The 19,342-nt window shown below is 37.8% G+C and overlaps 1 protein-coding gene across 8 annotated transcripts in view; it reads right to left on the reverse strand.

Moving 5' to 3' along the window:
- Gria4 (glutamate ionotropic receptor AMPA type subunit 4) overlaps positions 1–19,342 on the reverse strand; it is a 394,435-nt gene that overhangs the window by 68,601 nt on the left and 306,492 nt on the right. For 7 of the 8 annotated variants that reach the window (XM_060368985.1, XM_060368979.1, XM_021644133.2 and 4 more), the window contains exons 10-13: positions 19,165–19,275; positions 11,103–11,309; positions 5,436–5,806; positions 2,375–2,573 (exon numbers count right to left, since the gene is read on the reverse strand). In XM_060368985.1, coding sequence (XP_060224968.1) covers positions 2,375–2,573; positions 5,436–5,806; positions 11,103–11,309; positions 19,165–19,275 — 888 coding nt within the window. Of the gene's footprint in view, positions 1–2,374; positions 2,574–5,435; positions 5,807–11,102; positions 11,310–16,619; positions 17,847–19,164; positions 19,276–19,342 lie in introns of those variants that run through there. The other variant, XM_060369005.1, reaches the window with a different exon arrangement.

Here is a 19,342-nt window from a genome sequence, read left to right on the forward strand (position 1 = left end):
AGGGAAAACAAAGCTTTGTAAAGGGTAAGGAGTGGATATTTGCAACGTGTTGGCTGCTAAAGAGCCCTATGCTGAGCTATTTTTTTTTAAAGGTATCAACATAATATGTCTTTCCCCCTGAGTTACTCAAGGCAGGAGGATGAACCTAGCACATGTGGTAGCGGAATGAGCATCATCCATCACTTTTCAGGGGAGGGCGAAGGCAGCATTCTACTCTGACGCAGACAGGCTTCCAGGCAAAATCAGTGAGCAGTACTTACTCTTCCGTAAGTTAACAGAAGGCTTGGCTGATTAACTTTATCTGTACAATACTGTTAGTAAAGTCTTCTGCATGACAATTACTTAGTAATTCAAAAAATTAACAAATATTTTTAGAACATTTGAAAAATTAAGTAATATTTGTGACCAGCGCTCAACACTAAGCACCACAATGCTCATTGTTTTGTTTCACCAAGTTTTGAGTGGTTTGTTGTTGACTTAGATTTATGTAAACATTTGTGGTATTATATAATCGAAATCAAAATCAATTTATCTCAGTAAAATTTAGGTAAATGTAAAGCTGGCATACCTTTGAATGTGTTTGTTTTCAAGCTACTGAGAAAATTATGTATTTAACACTCTCAGATACTGCTTTAAAAAAGCTAAGCTATCTTTGTTCTCAAATACAACATACAAAGCTTAGAAAACAGCAAAACATCTTTTATGTCTCGAATAATTTACCACCTCTTGTCTTCAAACAACTGATATGAAATATAAAATACATTCATTATCATCTACTTCAATATCTAATGAAAATGTCACTTTGGCTACCTTTTAATATTTTGGCTCAAAATTCACAAAGTGAGCTGGCAATATCTGCGAGCACACATTGCTAAGTAGGTACAGTAGACCTAAGAACAATCTAATTAGGAGGGGGTTCACAGAAAAGAAGGGTGCATTTGGAGGAAGGAGAATATCAACAGAAAGGGGACATTGGAGGACATGAGGAGGACAGTAGGGGAGAGAGAGAGAGATGGATAGAAACAAAGTCTTGTAACATGTAAACAGAAATCCCACAACAAAACCAGTTACTTTGTTAACTTAAAGAACAAAAACCAAACAAAGCCCGATCTTAAAGCAGTGAAAATCAATTTAACCTCCAAATGGAACACCTAAAAAAAAAAAAAAAGACAGACAAACAAAAGCCATGCTTCAGTGATAGAGAGCTGAAGGAACCTCATCCACACATGTGACACAGTTGTGTCAATTTGAATCATCTCACCGCAGAACAAAATCCACCAGTTCTAAATTGCATCTTATAGAGGTGTCCAGAGCCATCGTTATAGAGCTCCCCAGAATTACTGTTTTTTTCTTTTTTAGATTTCAATATATATATATATATATATATTTAAATTTAGATAATTAGCACCATGGCGCCTCATGTGTCAAATGGACGGACATCCTACACAAGCAACTAAACTGCCCTTCTCCCATGCAGATGGGCGCAGCCACAGATGACAGCAAAACCAAAGCTTCAAATTCTTCATCTGTTTCTTAGTCCTGTTAGTATGCAGGGAGGAGTTCTGTGGTGTACGTGTTTGTACGTGGTGTGAGCTTGTGGTTTGTGTACATGTAATCTTTAAGTGCAGGATACTTGTGTAGACATTCAGATATATTGCCACACACATGCATTGTGTCTGAGATCTGCTGTGAATCCCTAGCCTGAATATTGAAGAGTATACCTGTAATTTTGTTTCTCACAGGTTTGCAGGATTGTATTTCACCAATGTTCCCAAAGAGACTTCTGAATTACTCTTGGGTCATATTCTGTGGTAAATAGTTGGTGACGAGGTTTGTTTTGCGGTCATCTATTGTGCCCATCTGTTGTGCCCAGAATTACTGTTAAGGAGGAAACTTTCTTGCCAATAGGATTTTGTAAGAAAGCAAACCTGTTGCTTTGAAATGACAGCTAGGGAAGAGTTACAAAGTGATTCAGCTCATAAAGCAGCAAGCATAGTCTACCACTGAGGATTTTGGGTGTCAAATTCAGCAAGTAAAATGCAGTCTTTAAAAGAAAGGGTTGCTTTCTTTCTTTTTACCTTGGTTTCAAACTACATACAGTTCTAATCTTGCCCGAAGCAAAATTATCAAAACACCAGTAATGCCGGAGAGGTTAATCATGTTATAAAGTAACTTCAGCTATCTTCTTATTGTTATTTCCTAGAGAGAGTACTCTTGCAATGTGAATCAGTTTTGGCAAGTCAAAACTATGTTGTAAATTCAGCTGTTGCGTTGTGTCTTTTAATCTACACTAGTTTAAGTCATAACTGTCCCAAACATTGCCCAGAATTCATAATTACGAAGTTGCCTGTACTTTTCCTTTCTTTTTACTTACTCTGAAGAATTCTTTTGTTGACCCCGAATCAAGTGTTCCATAGGCAATTTCTGTTTGTTTGGCCAGGTCTTCTGCACTTTCTATGGGGGAGACCATCCTCTCCACAGTCAGGAACGCAGCCAGATTAGCCGTGTAAGATGATATAATGATGAGTGTGAAGAACCACCAGACGCCTCCAACAATTCGACCTGACAGGGATCTAAATATGGATGAGATAACAAAGTTTCCCCTGTCTAATCCAAAGAGTAAAGGAAGAATTGTCACCAATTCCCAGTCAGATTTAAAAGTTACAACCTCATGTATTGTGTTATTTTTTTTGCTAGTCTATTTAATAATGAGGCTTATGTTGATGTGTAATTGACATCCTTTACATTGTAGCTAAATGTGTCACTGAAGACATGGCAAAATAAATTTATTGTTTTATTGGCAGAAATATCTGATCTTCCTCTCCTACAGATACCAAAAGGAATCTTGTTTAATAGCCTTAGTGTCCTCTTTCATAGTTCAAAATCTCTGAAGTGGGGTGCAGGTATTGATAAGTGACAAAACCAATAGTCTGCCTTAGCTGGCAATGTTTTAGCCTGTTTTCATGATGTAGAAGACAATTTAGATATTAAACTAATGGAGTTTAGATTTTCTGCACATTGGTAGACACCTTTCAGAGACTGTGGAAAAGCCCATCAGACATCTGCAGGATGCCAAGCAGGCCAGGATGAGGCAGGGTAAGTGAGATTAGAGGACTGGGTCCCAAGTAACCTAACTTTGAGTTGAGCGGATGTCCTAAAAGTATTTTTTTATGCTGACATAACAATGTCTACCAAAGATGTGCAGGTGAGTGTAACTCACAGAAGGAATGCTAAAATGAGATAAAATTTAAAAATGCAGGGAAGAATGTTCAAAATTAATTTCATTCATTTTTACCATCAAGACACAGTCTCTCTCACTATGTAGCCCATGCTAGCCTGAAACTATGTAGAACACAGTTTTTTTATACTTGGGGCAGTTCCAGCCTTCCAAGTGCTGGAACTATAGGTAGGTAAGTCACTGTTCCTGCCAAATAATTTTAAAATATATAATTTTAAAATTTGAAGGTACATTTATTTGTGTTGGGCATGTGCACTATTTGTGCATACGGAGGTCAGAGGATAACTTGGAGGAGTCAATTATTTTCTTTTACCAGGAGGATTTCAGCTATTTAACTCAGATTCTTGGCTTTGGTGGAAGAGTTTTTACCCTCTGAGCCGCCTGCAGAGTCCTAAACACTTCTTGTTTTGTATAAAGAATCAGTTAGAATTTCCTGTGGTGCTTCTATCCCCCATACCTCTTTGCAAATGTAAATCAGATCTTTTCTGTTTTAAAATGTGGCACCTGCTATATTTTAACTTAGTATTGGCTTAATCTTCATTTCAAAAAACTTGGTCTGCCCTGATTCTTCCTTCTTGGCTCTGAGTGCTATGTTAAGCAGATTTTTGCCATTTTCTGGGTCTCATGAATTTCACATGCATTGGGTCCAAAAGGCCTCCTTTTGGGAACACATATATTTCTAAACATATATATTTGTTCAAATATGTAAAATCCAATATTTTGCTTCTTATATACTTTTAGTTGCTCTGTGGGAGAAATCAAAGAATTTTTTTGTGTAACCAGCTGGAATTTTGGTGATGCAGTAACTGAGTGGCACCAAAGAAAGGAAATCATAACTCTTTATGTAAAAATATGGCTATAAAGTTAGGCATAGAGTTTCTGTGGATAGACCTTCTCCTGATGCTCGGCTTCCTTATATGTTGTTATGAAAAACCACACCCATTCATGGTTTCAGAAACAACGTAGCAAAATTTTCCCTTAAATTACTTGAGTTAAATTCAACATTAATTTTTGATGACAGAACACAGTAACAGACATAGCAACAGTCTTTGCAGAGGAATAAAAAAAATGGGTGTTATTCTACAGTTTAGACTTGGTTAACACCTGTCAAGCCACTGAATGAAATCACATTTCAAAATAATTATATTTGGGAAGAGCAAGGGAGAGAGGACAAAAGGCCTGTTGAGAAAAGAGAAACTGAGGGTGGGGACATCTCTGTGACAAGCTGGAGACCTCAGTCAGGGTAGCCTCCTCAAAGGATATGAAGGGGACTCCACAGAGACTGGGGATGGCAGAGGGTAGGAAACTTCAACCCACGCACAAAACCCCAAAATTTACTGTGCCTACAAGAGGTGCAGGGATGGAGATAGAACAGTTAGAGCAGAGATTGAAGGAATGCCCAACCAATGCCTGGCCCAATCAAAGACCCAGAGCTACCCTAAGGGAGAGTGCCAACCCCTTACACTCTGAAGGATGCTCTGATAAACTTGCAGACAGGAGCCTGTCAGAGTTGTTTTCTGAGAGACTCTACCCAGCAGTGCCTCAAAACCGATGCTGAGACTCACAGCCAAACATTGGGCAATGCTTAGGGAGTCTTGTGGAAAAATGGGAGGGAAGAGAAAAGGACCTGGAGATGACAGGAGCTCCACAAGAAAAACAACAGGACCAACCATCTAGGGCCTAGAGGGGTTTGCTGAGACTGAAGCATCAACCAAGGACCGTGAATGAACTGGACCTAGGTCCCCTACAAAGATGTAGAAGATGGAAGGCTTAGGCTTCATGTGGGTCCTCTAGTAAGGGAATTGGGGGGCTGCATCAGACAAGGACTCACTTGCCAGCTTTTTGAACACTTCGCCCTGGTGGGATGGCCTTGCCAGGCCACGGGGGATGTAACTTGATGAGCTGGGATGGATGGAAAAGGGAGCTCCCTTTTCTGAGGAAATGAGAAAAAAAATTATGGGAAGTGGCAGTGGACTGCGTAACTTTTTCTCTTGAGGAAGTTTTTATGATACATCTATCCATGTTTTATGGAGGCTTAGAAGGAATCAGTTATAAACTACTCAGTATGATGTGAGAATTGAAAATTTTCCGGCATTTCAGATGCCGAGTTGATTCTAGGAAAGGAAGACAGAGAAATTGTGGAGAGCATTTAGAATTTCCGAGAACCGGCGAAAAGCGTGCAAGTTTGGACACCAACCTGGGTGAAATGTCACATCCCTGCTGCATAAAGGCACCCAGAGAAAACCAGAGGCTGTTAAAGATGCCGAACTCGTTGGGAGGCTGGTCGCTGGGTCCTTCCTTTCCATCCTCAGGCTCTTCTGTGTGCCACTCATACGGACTAAACCTGCTGACGAGGAACAGGACCACGCTGACGCCGATGTAGGCAAACACTATGCACATCCAGATCTCGTAGGCCAGAGGGTCCAGGAAGGAAAATACCCCTGGTTTAGATTTCTGAGGCTTTTTGATCATGATAGAGATGCCCAAGCTCATGAAAGGCTTCGAGAAGTCGATGACCTCCTCTCGTACCAGAGTGATCGTCAGAGGTGCGATAGCAATCTCTGCTTTCTACGAGAGAAAACACACGGAAACCACGTTAGTGGATTTCCTGAAACAGTGAGCAGGAGAACGATCAGCAAAGTTTACCAGCCATGCATTCTTTTTAATCATTTTAAGGGCCAGCAATGCTTAATCCCAATTACAGTATAATAAAACAGTGATTTGGTTTCTTAGATAATATTACTTAAATTGCATAAAATTTTTTTTAAATTGACCAGTTTTTTTTTTTTTTTTTTTTTTTTTTTTTAAGAGCATCTCACTATAGTTCAGGCTGGCTTTGGACTTGTGACCCTCATCTTTTCCAAGTACTGAGACTTCATACCTGTACTGCTATGCCCACCTCCACAAGTTATCGTCATAGGTACCATCTGATTAATGATTACCTGATCAAATAACCCCCTGTTCTTTTGAAAACACATTCCAGCTCAGTTCACACACAAATCTGGAAAGTGGCATTTGCTTCTTGTCATACACATACGTTGATTTTCTTTTAAAATAATTTTCAAACAAGATTTTAGAACTCAGGAGCTTTAATTCTTAGACATCAAGATCACTAGACACCCCTTTCCGAGTGTGGCGACCCTGTGACATCTTTTTATGCAGCTCTAAAGTGAGGCCGTGATTTTGCCTCTTTACCTTAATGTGTGACTGTAATTATATGCTAAACCCTTAACAGAACTGCAGTGAGCAAGTGCTAACAGATTCTTTATCTGGTGCAGATTAAAATATTTTAAATGGCTCATTTCCTGCTCCCTGACTTGCCAAAACCGAGACTGAGTGAGCTTTTCACATAGTGGTAATTCTTTTTTTTTTTTAAATTTTATTTTATTAATTACAATTTATTCACTTTGTATCCCAGCTGTAGCATCCCCTCCATCCCCTCCCAATCCCATCCTCCCTCCTCTTCTTCTCCTATGCCCCTCCCCGAGTCCAATGCTAGGGCAGGTCCTCCTCCCCTTCCATTTGACCCTAGACTATCAGGTCTCATCAGGACTGGCTTCACTGTCTTCCCTCTGTAGACCTGCAAGGCCTCTCCCCATCAGGTGAAGGTGATCAAAGAGCCAGCCCTTGAGTTCATGTCAGAGACGGTCCCTGTTCCTATTACTGGGGAACCTTCTTGGACACTGAGCTGCCATAGGATACATCTGGGCAGGGGTTCTAGGTTATCTCCATGCATGATCCTTGTTTGGAGTATCAGCCTCACAAGAGACCCCTGTGCCCAGATTTCTTGGCTCTGTTGCTCTCCTTGTGGAGCTCCTGTCCCCTCCAGGTCTTTCTAACATGAGTCCGGCAACATCTACAGTAGAATTATATAAACCGCGCCTAAAAACTAAACTGTGGTCTAAATAACAAATTGAAATAGAGTTTTATTTACTTAAAAGTAGTTCTCATCGAAAAAGATTGAGGCACGATTAAGCACATGTGGTCTTTCTGAGAGGTGATGACTTTCTGAAAGATTGACTTATGCTGATGTACGTATACATGCTTAAGTGTGCAGGTTCCCAGAGAGACCAGAAGAGGGCCTTGGAGCCCCTGGAGCTAGAGTTAGAGGTGGCTGTGCACTGCCCAACACTGGTGCTGGGAACTGACCTCTGCTACTTTACTCTTTTCGTAACAGCATCAAGAGCTCTTTACTACTGACATTTTTTGTTTTCATATTTTTAGATTTATCTAGAGAAAAGCTCTCTGAAGTTCACTATTATATAGCTTCAGGCTCCCGGTTTGGTATAATTATCCCAGTGCAAAACAAAGGCTGAGAATGTGTGTGGATATTGGGTGCTAAAGCTGGGAAGGTTGTCTCATCACCTTTCATTGACTCATAGAATGGAGTGTGTGAGATGCTTCCAGCGGAAGCTGGATAAGATTTTTATTCTCAACTACCATTGGAGTGACAGTAAAGAATCACTTCTTCATTCCTTCACTCTATCACTCATACCATAGGCAATTCTGGTGGTAAGTGAGCCATGGAATGTCTCTTACACCTCGTGAGCAAACACACACAGATACACACATAAACACACACTCATAGAAAGAAAGAAAGAAAGAAAGAGAGAAAGGGAAAGGAGGATTCAAGGTAGTGCCCTGAGAGTTTAAGACAGGTCTCTGTGTGGTGGTGTATTAGCTCTCTATGTAAGTGATGTAAGGCAATCAATGCTTAACAACCACAGTAGCCATTTTCAAAGACTAAATAAAAGATAATGGTCCACAGCTTGTCATTTTACTACCCAATAGGCTTTATATATATATATGTGTGTGTGTGTGTGTGTGTATGTTCTTATGAACTCTCACATCACTTTAAAAATCTCATTTAATCAATTTCTCCCAAAATAAAATATGGTCACAACATCTGTGCAGGAATGATCTGGAAAAGGAGGAGACATATGTAGCAGATATTCCGGACAATTTCAGGTAGAGACCCCTTATAGCTAAGTAGTGATGTAGTTAGTAATCTGAAATGCTCCAAAGTACGAGTAGAGGCAAATATTAAGGTGCAAATGGAAGATTCCATGAGTTTAGAAGCAGTTTCCATCCTAAGATTTCATGTCATTGATATGAAAATATTTTTAAAGCAGAAAACATTAAGTCTTTGACCTAGTATACTTAAGGTAAGGGAATTCTGCTTGTGTTCTAACAATCTGGATCACGCTTATTTTTTTTGAAGTATGCTTTGGCATTAGAAGCTCAAGTATTAAAAGCAGGGTATTAAAGACCTCTTTTTCTTTAGAATGTAAAATCCATGATGACATTGTCAATGAACCCCTTATTAAAAAATAGTTTGCTTATTTTTTAAGTCTTTTAAAACTAATTTTTAATTTCTTTCTTCTTCCTTTTCCTTTCATCCGAGTCACTGGAGCACTCTTTGGGCTAAGCTTGTTGCTTTATGATGCAAACCATTTTTCTGTGTCTGCTGAATTGCCCTCTGTGTTTTAGCAACTGAATTGCACTCTGTGAAAAATGTTTCTCATGTCATAGTTTGAAAATTGGAAGGGTGGAGGGATGGCTCAGTGGATAAGAGCACTGTCTGCTTCTCCAGAGGTCCTGAGTTCAATTCCCAGCAACCACATGGCGGCTCACAACCATCTATACTGGAATCTGCTGCCCTCTTCTGGCATGCAGGCACACATGTTAGAGATAGTCCCTTGTCCCCTTACCAGGAAACCTACTTGAATACTGAGCTGACATGGGCTACATCCTAGCAGGGGTTCTAGATTATCTCTATGAATGGTCTTTGGTTGCAGAATCAGTCTCAGAAAAGACCCCTGTGCCCAGATATTTTGGTTCTGTTGCTCTCCTTGTAGAGCTCCTGTCCTCTCCAGGTCTTACTAACTCCCCCTTCTTTTATAAGGTTCCCTGCGCTCTCCCCAAAGTTTGGTTATGAGTTTCAGCATCTGCTTTGATACAATGCTGGGTAGAGTCTTTCAGAGGCCCTCTAAGCTAAACAAGAAAGAGGACTCAAAGTAAGATGATCAGTCCTCACTTAGACCAATGGGATGGACATTGGAAGAAGGAGAAAACAAGAAACAGGGCAGGAGCCTACCATAGAGGGCCTCTGAAATCTTGGTATTTTTAAGGACTCCTGAGTGTGTGAACTATTGGCTCTCTGACTTTTGTGTCTTCTCATGGAATCTTTTCTTTCTGTTCGTTTTCCTTGTCCAACTTCAATGTTTTAATTTTTGTTTGAACTTGCTCTATTTTGTTATATTAAAAAATGAAAGAAGAAAGGAATACATGACAGCCTAGCCACCAAGGAAAAAGTTAACAATGTAACTGTCTTTTATAGCTGGTGGGAGAGGAAAATCAGTTTTCTTCCACAAAATGGCAATGGGCATATCAATCACTTCAGGACAGGCTTCATGTTCAAGGGTGGTTGGCCACCACAGCTTTGTGTGTGTGTGGGAGAAGAGGGGTATGGGTATGTTTTTATTTAATCATAGTTTGGCATGTTTTTTGGGGGGGAGGTTGTTTTTTTTTTGTTTTCTTGGCTTGGGGAGTTTGTTGTTGTATTGGATTTTTTTTTTTTTTGAGAAATAACTTAAAGTTGGGTGGGTGAAGAAGAGGAGAGGCCCAGGAATGACTTGGGGCCTGGGAAGAATATGATAAAAATAAATTTAATAAAAATTATTTTAAATAATAAAAAAAGATACTAAAAGAAAGAAAGAAAATGAGATGCAGAATTTTGAAACCAGTCCATTGAGGTTCTAGCTGGGAATGTGATTCCATCTGAGAACTTTGCCTGTATCCTGAGTTTGTCTGCTTTTCCTTGGAAAAGGATGCCTCTCTGTGTAGTTCCTCATTTCAAAGGAGTTTTCAGAGGATTAATTAGAAAGAGTGTGTACTTTGAAAGTGAAATCTGCGAACTAAAAATTAGCTTTTAGAAAATTTAATAATACAGTCCATGCATTTATTGCTTTTGCTGGTTCCTGGATATACCAAATCTTCTCTCCAGGTTTGGACTCTGAACTCTGAGCATGTCATAGCACCACCAGGGGCTGATAACTTACAGTTTGATTTTGACACTACAGTGGCTGCCAGAAAAGGAAGACCTTGATCTTGCTCATTCAGGCAATATTTCCATGCTGTGTTGTGTTGTGTTTGCCCTTGGCTATCAATGTGTGCATTCCATAGTCCGTGTGCTTGCTCAGGGGAAGGGCACAGCCTGCTTTGTGGGAGGTCTGCTTTGAAAAACATTCTAACTTTTGTGTTTTGTTATATATGCTAGAATGGGAGAGGCAGACAGATAGACAGATACACACACACACACACACAGAGCGAGCGAGAAGTATCTAAAGGGTACATTTACTGTGGCTTGGAGAATTGTCAGAAACACAATACTGATGAATATTTCAGATACTGGGAGACTATGACAATCAGAAATTAGTTAAAAGATGCTTATGAGAACCCATGACAACAAGGATGCACACAATTAGATAAAGCAGTGGCTGACTTTATACTGTTGGAGGAAATCTGCCCAGCAACAGATTGCTTACAGATCTTTGCAACTGGAAGTAGTCTACAATTTTAGGGCATATTCACCAAAGATTCTAAAGCCAATGTTGTTTTGTTTTCATTCCTGGCTCTGTGTTATGAGAAGAACACACTGTTTTCTGAATTTACCAGAATCAGTTCTGTTATTTGAAATTTTCATTTCCAATGAAACAGGAAAACATTGGACTATCGTGAATACATTTGGAAACATTGGTACAAATTAGAGAACAGTCATGGATGTTTAAAAATTTAAACATGCCCAAGGGAAAATAAATTTTATGCTTATCTGAGTAAACTCCTTATAAATCAGTTTACTTACCCCATACACAAGCTCTCCTACCATCCCATTCCAGATTTTAGTGTCTGCATCCCTGGCTCCATATTTTCCATCAGGGACAATGGCAATTTTATACTTTATACCGATGTGTTTTGCAATTTCAGATGCCAAGTCTACACAGTAGCCTTCGTACTTGTCATTTCCTTCAAACATTTCATGATTTTTCTTGTACATAACATAGGGAGACTCCTACAATGAGAGAAGCAGAACTGTAAAGGAGAAATTACGAAACATTTAAAAAGCCTTTCTGTAACTTCATAGCTTTCAGATTTTTGAGAAAAGAATATATTTCTTTCTGCTATGCATATGATTTTTATGTGGCTAGAAATTATTAATAAGATAGGTGAACATGTAAATAAACTTAGAAATGGATTAGACATTAAATAGTAAAAGTATAATTAAAAATTTTTAGTTATTGTTATGTACCTAGTACTGTGACTTTAAAAGAAAAAAAAACAAATCCATTAGTAATTTTCTAGAGAAGTATATTTAATTATTTTTAGCCTTGAAACTGATATTTTCAAAATAGTTCACGAGATTTAAAATTATTTAGTGACCACCATAGTGAACTAAAAACTTACTCAAGGTCACATGATTTCACATTCTGAAAATGTTTCCATTTTCAAGTGTGTTACGTAAGGTGCTTTTTTTTCATTGGAGGCATTTTATAGTTCTTTAAATAAAAAAAATAGCTTAAAGACATCTATCACTAATTACTTGTTTTAATTTTCCTTTGCCCCTGCTGTCCCATATTTTGACTTTAAATAAGAAATGGGCTCCACACACCGTGAATTTATGGTAAGCTAGGTCTGTAGTGGAAGCTGTTTCCCTCGACATGTAAGGAACACGCACTTTGATCTTCCCACTTAGTTTTCTACACGAATGAGTCAGAGAATGGGAGGAAGTAGTATTGAGAGCATCCTCATCGTATAGAGTGGCTTCCTGGTGTTTAATGACTACTAAACTGTTTTCATTGAGCACACACACACACACGCACACACACACACAGACGCTCACGTAGAGACTCTCACACATACACTTTAACAGAATGTTTGGGTTGTAACTTAAACGATGGATTAGTTAGCCCCACAGTGACTGATTGACTAGCACCCTCTCATAAACGGCAAGATGGGCTTGATAGGTTTGTAGTGCTCGGTGTCGAGGGAACTCCTGGCCAATTCCCAGGGTTTCACTTTTCAGAGAAGTGGTAACCATATTGGCCACAGCATGGATGATGTAATGTACTTACATCTTACAAACATGATATGCGAACCACCTTAATTTAGCACTGTTCCAAGACTCTTTTTTTCAGAAAATATGTCAGTTAAAGAATTTGAACTTGCATGTGGAACCCTCGAGTAGAGAGCAGCTCGATCTACAGCTTGTCCCACGGGCCCACGGCAGTTCTGACTTAGTTCTAACCGTTTGTAAACATAGAACTCAATTTAAAAAAACTAAGAAAATGTGTAAATTGCTGTAAGATTATATCTTATCATGGAGATGCTTCATGTGATTTTTATAGTGAGGAACGACACAAGACAGGTCATTATACTATTTTCTTAAATTTTACTTTTAGTTGTCATGGCCAAATGACCCAGATCCCTACATCTTGGCATTAGATAGATATCCAACACTACACTGGGCCAACAAGTACAATTTGCTAGTTATCAGATTAAAATAACTAATTGTCCCTTTTTTCATGAAGATTATCTATTATCCTTCAGAAAGAGTTCTGTACCAAAGCTTAACATGCTTTTCAAACTATGAATGTGATCATCAAGATTCATGAGCAGCTGCAAAGGAATGACTTTCTAAACTCTAAAATATTAGTAGCCGTTATGAACAAATTATTTTCGTCTTTTTAGAGTGGTCTAGTTAACCTATAGAAGATTATAGAAAACAGCAAAGTCACACATGTAAAAAGGTATAAAAATTTTAATTGATGTATCTGTGCGGTTAGAATATTCAAGTACAGCAAACTATGTTAGCGCTCTCATTTGGTACTCAGGGTGAAGGTCAGGTTTAAGGTGACTTGAGTGCTTGAATTAAGGATATGACTGCACTAATTTTGTATTAGTTTCTTTGGCTTGCCCGTATCTACTCAATTCTTCTAATATGGGAAATAGTTTGCTTAATGAAAACCTCTAAATTCATTATTTAGTCAAGCATTTATTAAGTACCTTCTTTGTGGGAGACAATTTACTGGAAGATAGGGATAGAAAAAGAAACACTATTTGTCTTTTGTCTCCTTGTGATCAAGTTGATTATGAGATCTTTGTGACGAGAGGAAAGAAATGCGAGTGGGGGAAGCAACAATAGGTTTATTGTAAAAAGTAATTTCTCTTCCTGACTTTGTGCTTCTTTTGTGCCAGGTGCAATGCTGAGTTCCTGAACTCTATACTTTCGTTTACATTTTGTATTGCATCTTGAAGTAAGCATGTCTCATATTACAAATAGGAAAGTGAGAGTTCTGGAGGTGAATGAACCATTCACTTGATTAACAAGTGACAAAAGTGAGCCAGCCTTTTATTGTTGGAATATCTGGAAACTCTTGCAGTTGTTTTATATGTTAATAGACTTGAAACTACCCAGGGTTTCATATGATTTACCAAGAGAAGGAAAAAAACATATATATATTTGTACACCAGCAGCCAAAGAAATTTTTGTGATAGTTTTAGTAAAGTAAGATAGGTGTCCATGGTATCTGACACACAGTAGGCTCACAGTAACTGCAATGATATCCTGATCACCACCTTCTGACTAGGAACATTATGATTAAGTAGTAATGTTAGAAGATTCGAAGATTCAGATCTTCATAATGAAGGTAAATATTGGTTCCTAGTAAACAAGTTATCTGTTTGAAGCAGGGTTTTATGTGTGTGAGAGTGAAATGTTTATTTAGCATCCTCTTTCTTTCTTTCTTTCTTTTTTTTTTTTTTAATTTTCCTTCTGGACAGATGGTCCTCTCAAATCTTTGTTTTCCTGCCAAACATGCCAACTAAGGTTGGAAAAATGTTCAGCTTATTGAAGATTCTGTTTAACCATTATCCAGATGACATTCAGGCTCAGTGATGCGTATAGCAAGAGAAGAGCAACGTGACAACATGCTAGGGGTCGGGAAGAGCAAAGATAGAGGAAGGCAGGGTTATTTTCTTTATAAATCCCTCACAGATTCCTGAGTGTGTTTCCTTTCTCTCTTCTTTCATGTCAAATCCATGTGATCTACAAGTTCTCATCCTCCTTTGCTTCATCTCCCATATAACAAATTATCTGCAATTAACACTTAAAATTTTGCACACTGGAGAGGTTTTATATAAAGTTTTTTGGGTTACTATGGGTGAAGAAAGTACCAAATCCCCCCATTGCCATAAAAATTAAGCCCATAAGGTTCCTGGGATGGAGGGATTTGTGGAACGGCATTGTGAAGTAGCCAGGCAGAGTCCTCACGTTCGTCTGAGAATAACAGTGGGAACTTCGGAGGAGAGACATGAAACTCCGTACTTATTTATCATCAACTACCGCGCTCTGTGGCATGGTAATGCCAACGAAGTGATTTTGCTTGCATTCCTTCCTAGCGGCAATGAGTTTATTAAGACAATTCCTGTGCTAGATGGTGTTTTACAACTTCCCGGTTACTCCAAGAAGGAAACATCTTAGTCTGAAGCCACAGCACTAGGCTTTGCTTATACAAGCGTGGCCATACAGCCAGTCCTGAAGATACCTAATGAGCCACGGTCAGATGGAAGGGGAGGAGGACCTCTGCTAGCAGTGGACTTGGAAAGGGGCAGGGAGTAGAGGAGGGAGGGAAGGTGGGATTGGGAGGGAATGAGGGAGGGGGATACAGCTGGGATACAAAGTAAATGACCTGCGATTAATATAAAATAATAAAAATTAATAAAAAACAGAACAGAAAAAAGAAATATCAGAAAACACAAAAAATGTGGCCATAAATTAATTAAAATGATTTTGAACCTTAATTCAATTAAATTGATATAATCAATAAAGTACATTTTTCTCATTGAAGCGTTGTTTTTGTATTATTTGCCAGTTTGTAAATATCACCATTACAACCATTATAAATAATATTGAAAATGGAAAACCAAATAAAACTGGAATCTCATCCCAGGTTTCCCATGTGGAACATTTGCTTCTTTTCAAGAAAGCTCAATGGAGATTGATAACTTAGTCCCACGAACAAAATTACAGAAATTGGAAATGAAGCTCTTATTATTCAACTTAGGAATAAATGAGTTGCCTGGATGGGGGTGCACACCTTTAATCTCAGCACTCAGGAGGCAGAAGCAGGCAGATTTCTGTGAATTAGAGGCCAGCCTGGTGTTTAAAGGGAGTTTCGGGACAGCCAGGGTTACACAGAGAAACCCTGTCTCAATAAACCAAAACCAAAACTGGAAAAAAAAAAAAAAAAGAAAAAAGAAAAGAAAGAAATGAGAAAATGTAAAAGTCACAGTTTCAAGCTAAAAAGTTTTTTAAACAAACTTTGTTGCTACAAGCCTTTTGGAAAAAGGAGGAATTAATATTTGGTGTGACAAAAATGAATACTTGTCTATTTTTGATGAATGTTTTATGTCTATAAACACATGTCTTGTGGATGTATTCTTCTTAAGCATGTGTGTCTATACATTATATCTAAAATGTTTATGTAATTATGATAATTAGAAAATATATGTTGTAAAAAACATAAACTAAGAAACGATGGTGTAGTTATATAAAATTAGTTAATGTATGAAACACAATTCTGATGCTGTATAAACTCAGCTTTATGGAAATATTTTCTAAAGATTATGTATTCATAAGATGGTAGAAAATATCGTTTGGCTAAGCAATATACAATAAGCATTACTACCTCAGAACAAGACACTGAAGAGTAAAGCATCTTTTCCCTAGAATGGCTTTATTTTCTGGAGAGTTCTGTATCCAAACAAGGTACTGAGATTATGGGGAAGTGCTATCTTCATCTTTCCGAGTCTGCAGGAAGCTGTCATTACCACAGCAGTTGTACTTTTCCTGTTTGTGTGGTCAGAATTGCCTCCCTGGGGTTGTTCACAGTTCTTTATTTGTCTTCAGAAAGTGGAATCTCTGTGTCCACAGTCTCACAAGTATTACGGATTTTACTTAATTTTTTAGTTGGTAAAAATTAAAGGTAAAAATCTGTGTAACTGCCAATTGTTTCCTATTTAGATTAGCTTTGTCAACATTTGGTAGAATTGTATTCAAGTAGAATAAATTCGTCTTGAAAATGAAGATCCAGTGTACACGCACAACACTTGCAAGGAAAAATAAATATCAACAGCATAACAATTATACCATATTTCATTTTAGATTGAGAGCTGTTGTAACCGTGAATTATGTTTCTCATGTGTTTTTTTTTCTATGATATAGATTCCCTTGAGTGCAGGAGTCATTTCTGTCACATCCCCAAGGTCTGTCCCTGTGCCTGTCACATAGCAGACACTCAGTAAGTATTTATGAATGAATAACTGAATTTCTCAATCAATTTTATTTAGCATTAACATATATTACAACAGCATATCAGCATACAAACACAGCATACAAAGGGAATACAAAGCAGATTCAACAACACTGTGCCCATTTCGATGAGAAGACCATGATCTCCAGTGTTTATTCATAGCCTGCTCAGTATCTGGATCTCTGCATTAGACTCATTTCAACATCTAGCCAACTCCATCTGTATTGAATGTCTTTTCAGTTGAATACGGGGGAATTATGACATGCAGTTATCAGTATCTTATCAGCTAATGGTAATCATACTTCTTTCAAAGTAATTGAGGTGATGGGACTGTCCTACTTCTTAAGCTAATGTTTTAAACATAATCAAGTTCAATGAACACTTTACGGGAGGGAGCTCTAGGGTTTTCCGCTTTGTTTCGGCATTAGGAAACAGTTATGCAGTTGAAAATATCAAGAGAATTATTTAAATGAAGATGCTTCTTATATGAAAGACAGATACTACTTGTATACATTATTTTGATAACAAAAATATTGTTATCACTGTCAAGCAAACAGAATTTTACATACATATGGAATGTATGAAACAACTTGTTTTCAGTCACTTATAACTTATTTTTTTATATCATGCTTCCTGAAGACTAGCCATGCTTATAAAATCAATTCAGCAATTTGACACTAAGAATTATAAATCCCACCTTCATGACAGACCAAGGGAAGAAGACTCCACATTATACCCTTAATGTACATCATTCATTCATTTCACAGGACAGGCAACATTTCAAAAGATTCTAAAGCCAACAATTGTGTATATATTTAGAAAAGAAGTACAGACATTCAGAGTTTTACTTTGAAGAAGTCTATCCTTAGAGAGCTGATCATTACAATAATTTTTAAGACATGGGAATGGACATATCAGAACCACCAGTTTATTGTTTTTCAATATCTATTTTCTTGAGAAAGAGAAAGCCTGGAGATTAATTCTTCTTTTGTTTCAATAACTCACAAAAGCCACACACACACACACACACACACACACACACACACACACACACACACATTTAAAAAATGCTTTCTGGTAGTTCAGAGTTGGTTACCCAAGAAAAATCCCACATGAAAAATAAGCTTAAATTTACTACTCAGGAGAACAAGATTCGAGCCTTAGTTAGGAATGGTCGAACAGCGTGGAACTCTTGTCTTTCTTGATCAATTTCTTAAAATAGGATTCTTCATCAGAGGCTGAAAAGAGGAGGACTGTACTGAAGTATGAGTTTCCATTACTGTGTCTTTTTTTAAGGAAAAGAAATATATATGCATACATATATCCTGCTTTTCAAGTCCCATGCAAATATTATACAATTAAGTCAGAAAGTTTACACAAACATTGCTGTTGATTTGTTTGCATTTTAAAGTAATCAAATCCCAATCAAGGGCTTGTCAGATTACATTAAATTGCTAACTGGTTATCTAACATAGGCATAACTGATTACAATAGTCAAAGACTTTCTTTTGGAATTTTTATACTTTGATTCCAAGGTCAATTTTAGAAATATCTTGACATTACTAAAACTCCCAAACTATAAATTAAAATCATGTAAGTTAAAAGTTAACTTACACAAAGACCTTCATTTTATTTAAAGCAAGAGTTTCTATGACTAATTCTTAATATATTTTGCCTACAGAAAGAGTTAAATCAGAATCTGTGATTTTAAATGAGGTATAAAGGTCACCGATTGTTGATCTCCTTTGAGTACCACCAACTGTAAAGGGCATGCTTGTTTTTAGAAGACAAAAGTGTATACAGTATATTCTATTATATATTTAAAAAGTAACTCCATGAAAATTTCCTTGAAATAGGAGGCTTAAAATTTAGAGCATTTTTAATTTTATGACATGATCAAAAGAAATGATCAACATTTTTTCTTAGTTTCTAGAAGTTCATTAGCTCATGCTGGTCAATGAGAAAAATAATCGGTGGGTAGAAATGTCTTTTTACATTAAAAATTATCAAACAAAATCAGTTTATGAAGTATTCAGCTATAAAAAAGTACCCATTAAAACCTCAGCATTCACATTCTTGTGATTAGAAATAGACAAAAACAGATCACTCTCTCATGATGACCTGAAACAAGCATTTAAACGCCACTGATAATTATTTCATTGATGTTTTTGAAAACACTGAGACTATGGCATTTTCACCTGATGGTTTTAGGATTCGTTTGGAGCTTGGCTTCCTCACATTCCTTGTTCATTGTTGGGGTCTTTGAATTTCAAACATTTCCGGCTTCAGTTTCACAGTCTCAACTTTTAATATCTGAGTCAATTTTTTCCCCCAACAAAAACATTGCAGCAAAAAGTAACACAAGTAAGGGCAATGAAAAAAGCTGAGTGTGTCCACGCTTAGGACAGATTTCTGCAAAACCTCAGCAGACTCAAGTGGAAGAGCACTCAAGTCACAGCTAAGATTCAGCTTGAACCATTTCTTTACATCACAGCAAGAGAGCTAAATTTGCCTGTGGGCAAGATGGAACACTATAAAGCATACACCAAAACTCACCATAATTGTGGTTACAACCACTGTTCTGTTCTCGATGGCTGCTGTGTCATTGCCGAGAGTGGGTACATCTTGAATCAAGACCAATTTATCCATATCGTTCCAGTAGCCAACCTGCCGGACAGAGAAGCTAATTGAAAACACACCTTAGAAGCTTTCCCTGGAGTCTCCCTTCGAACGA

Source organism: Meriones unguiculatus, chromosome 1 (genome assembly GCF_030254825.1).
Source record: "Meriones unguiculatus strain TT.TT164.6M chromosome 1, Bangor_MerUng_6.1, whole genome shotgun sequence".
Lineage (NCBI taxonomy): Eukaryota > Metazoa > Chordata > Mammalia > Rodentia > Muridae > Meriones > Meriones unguiculatus.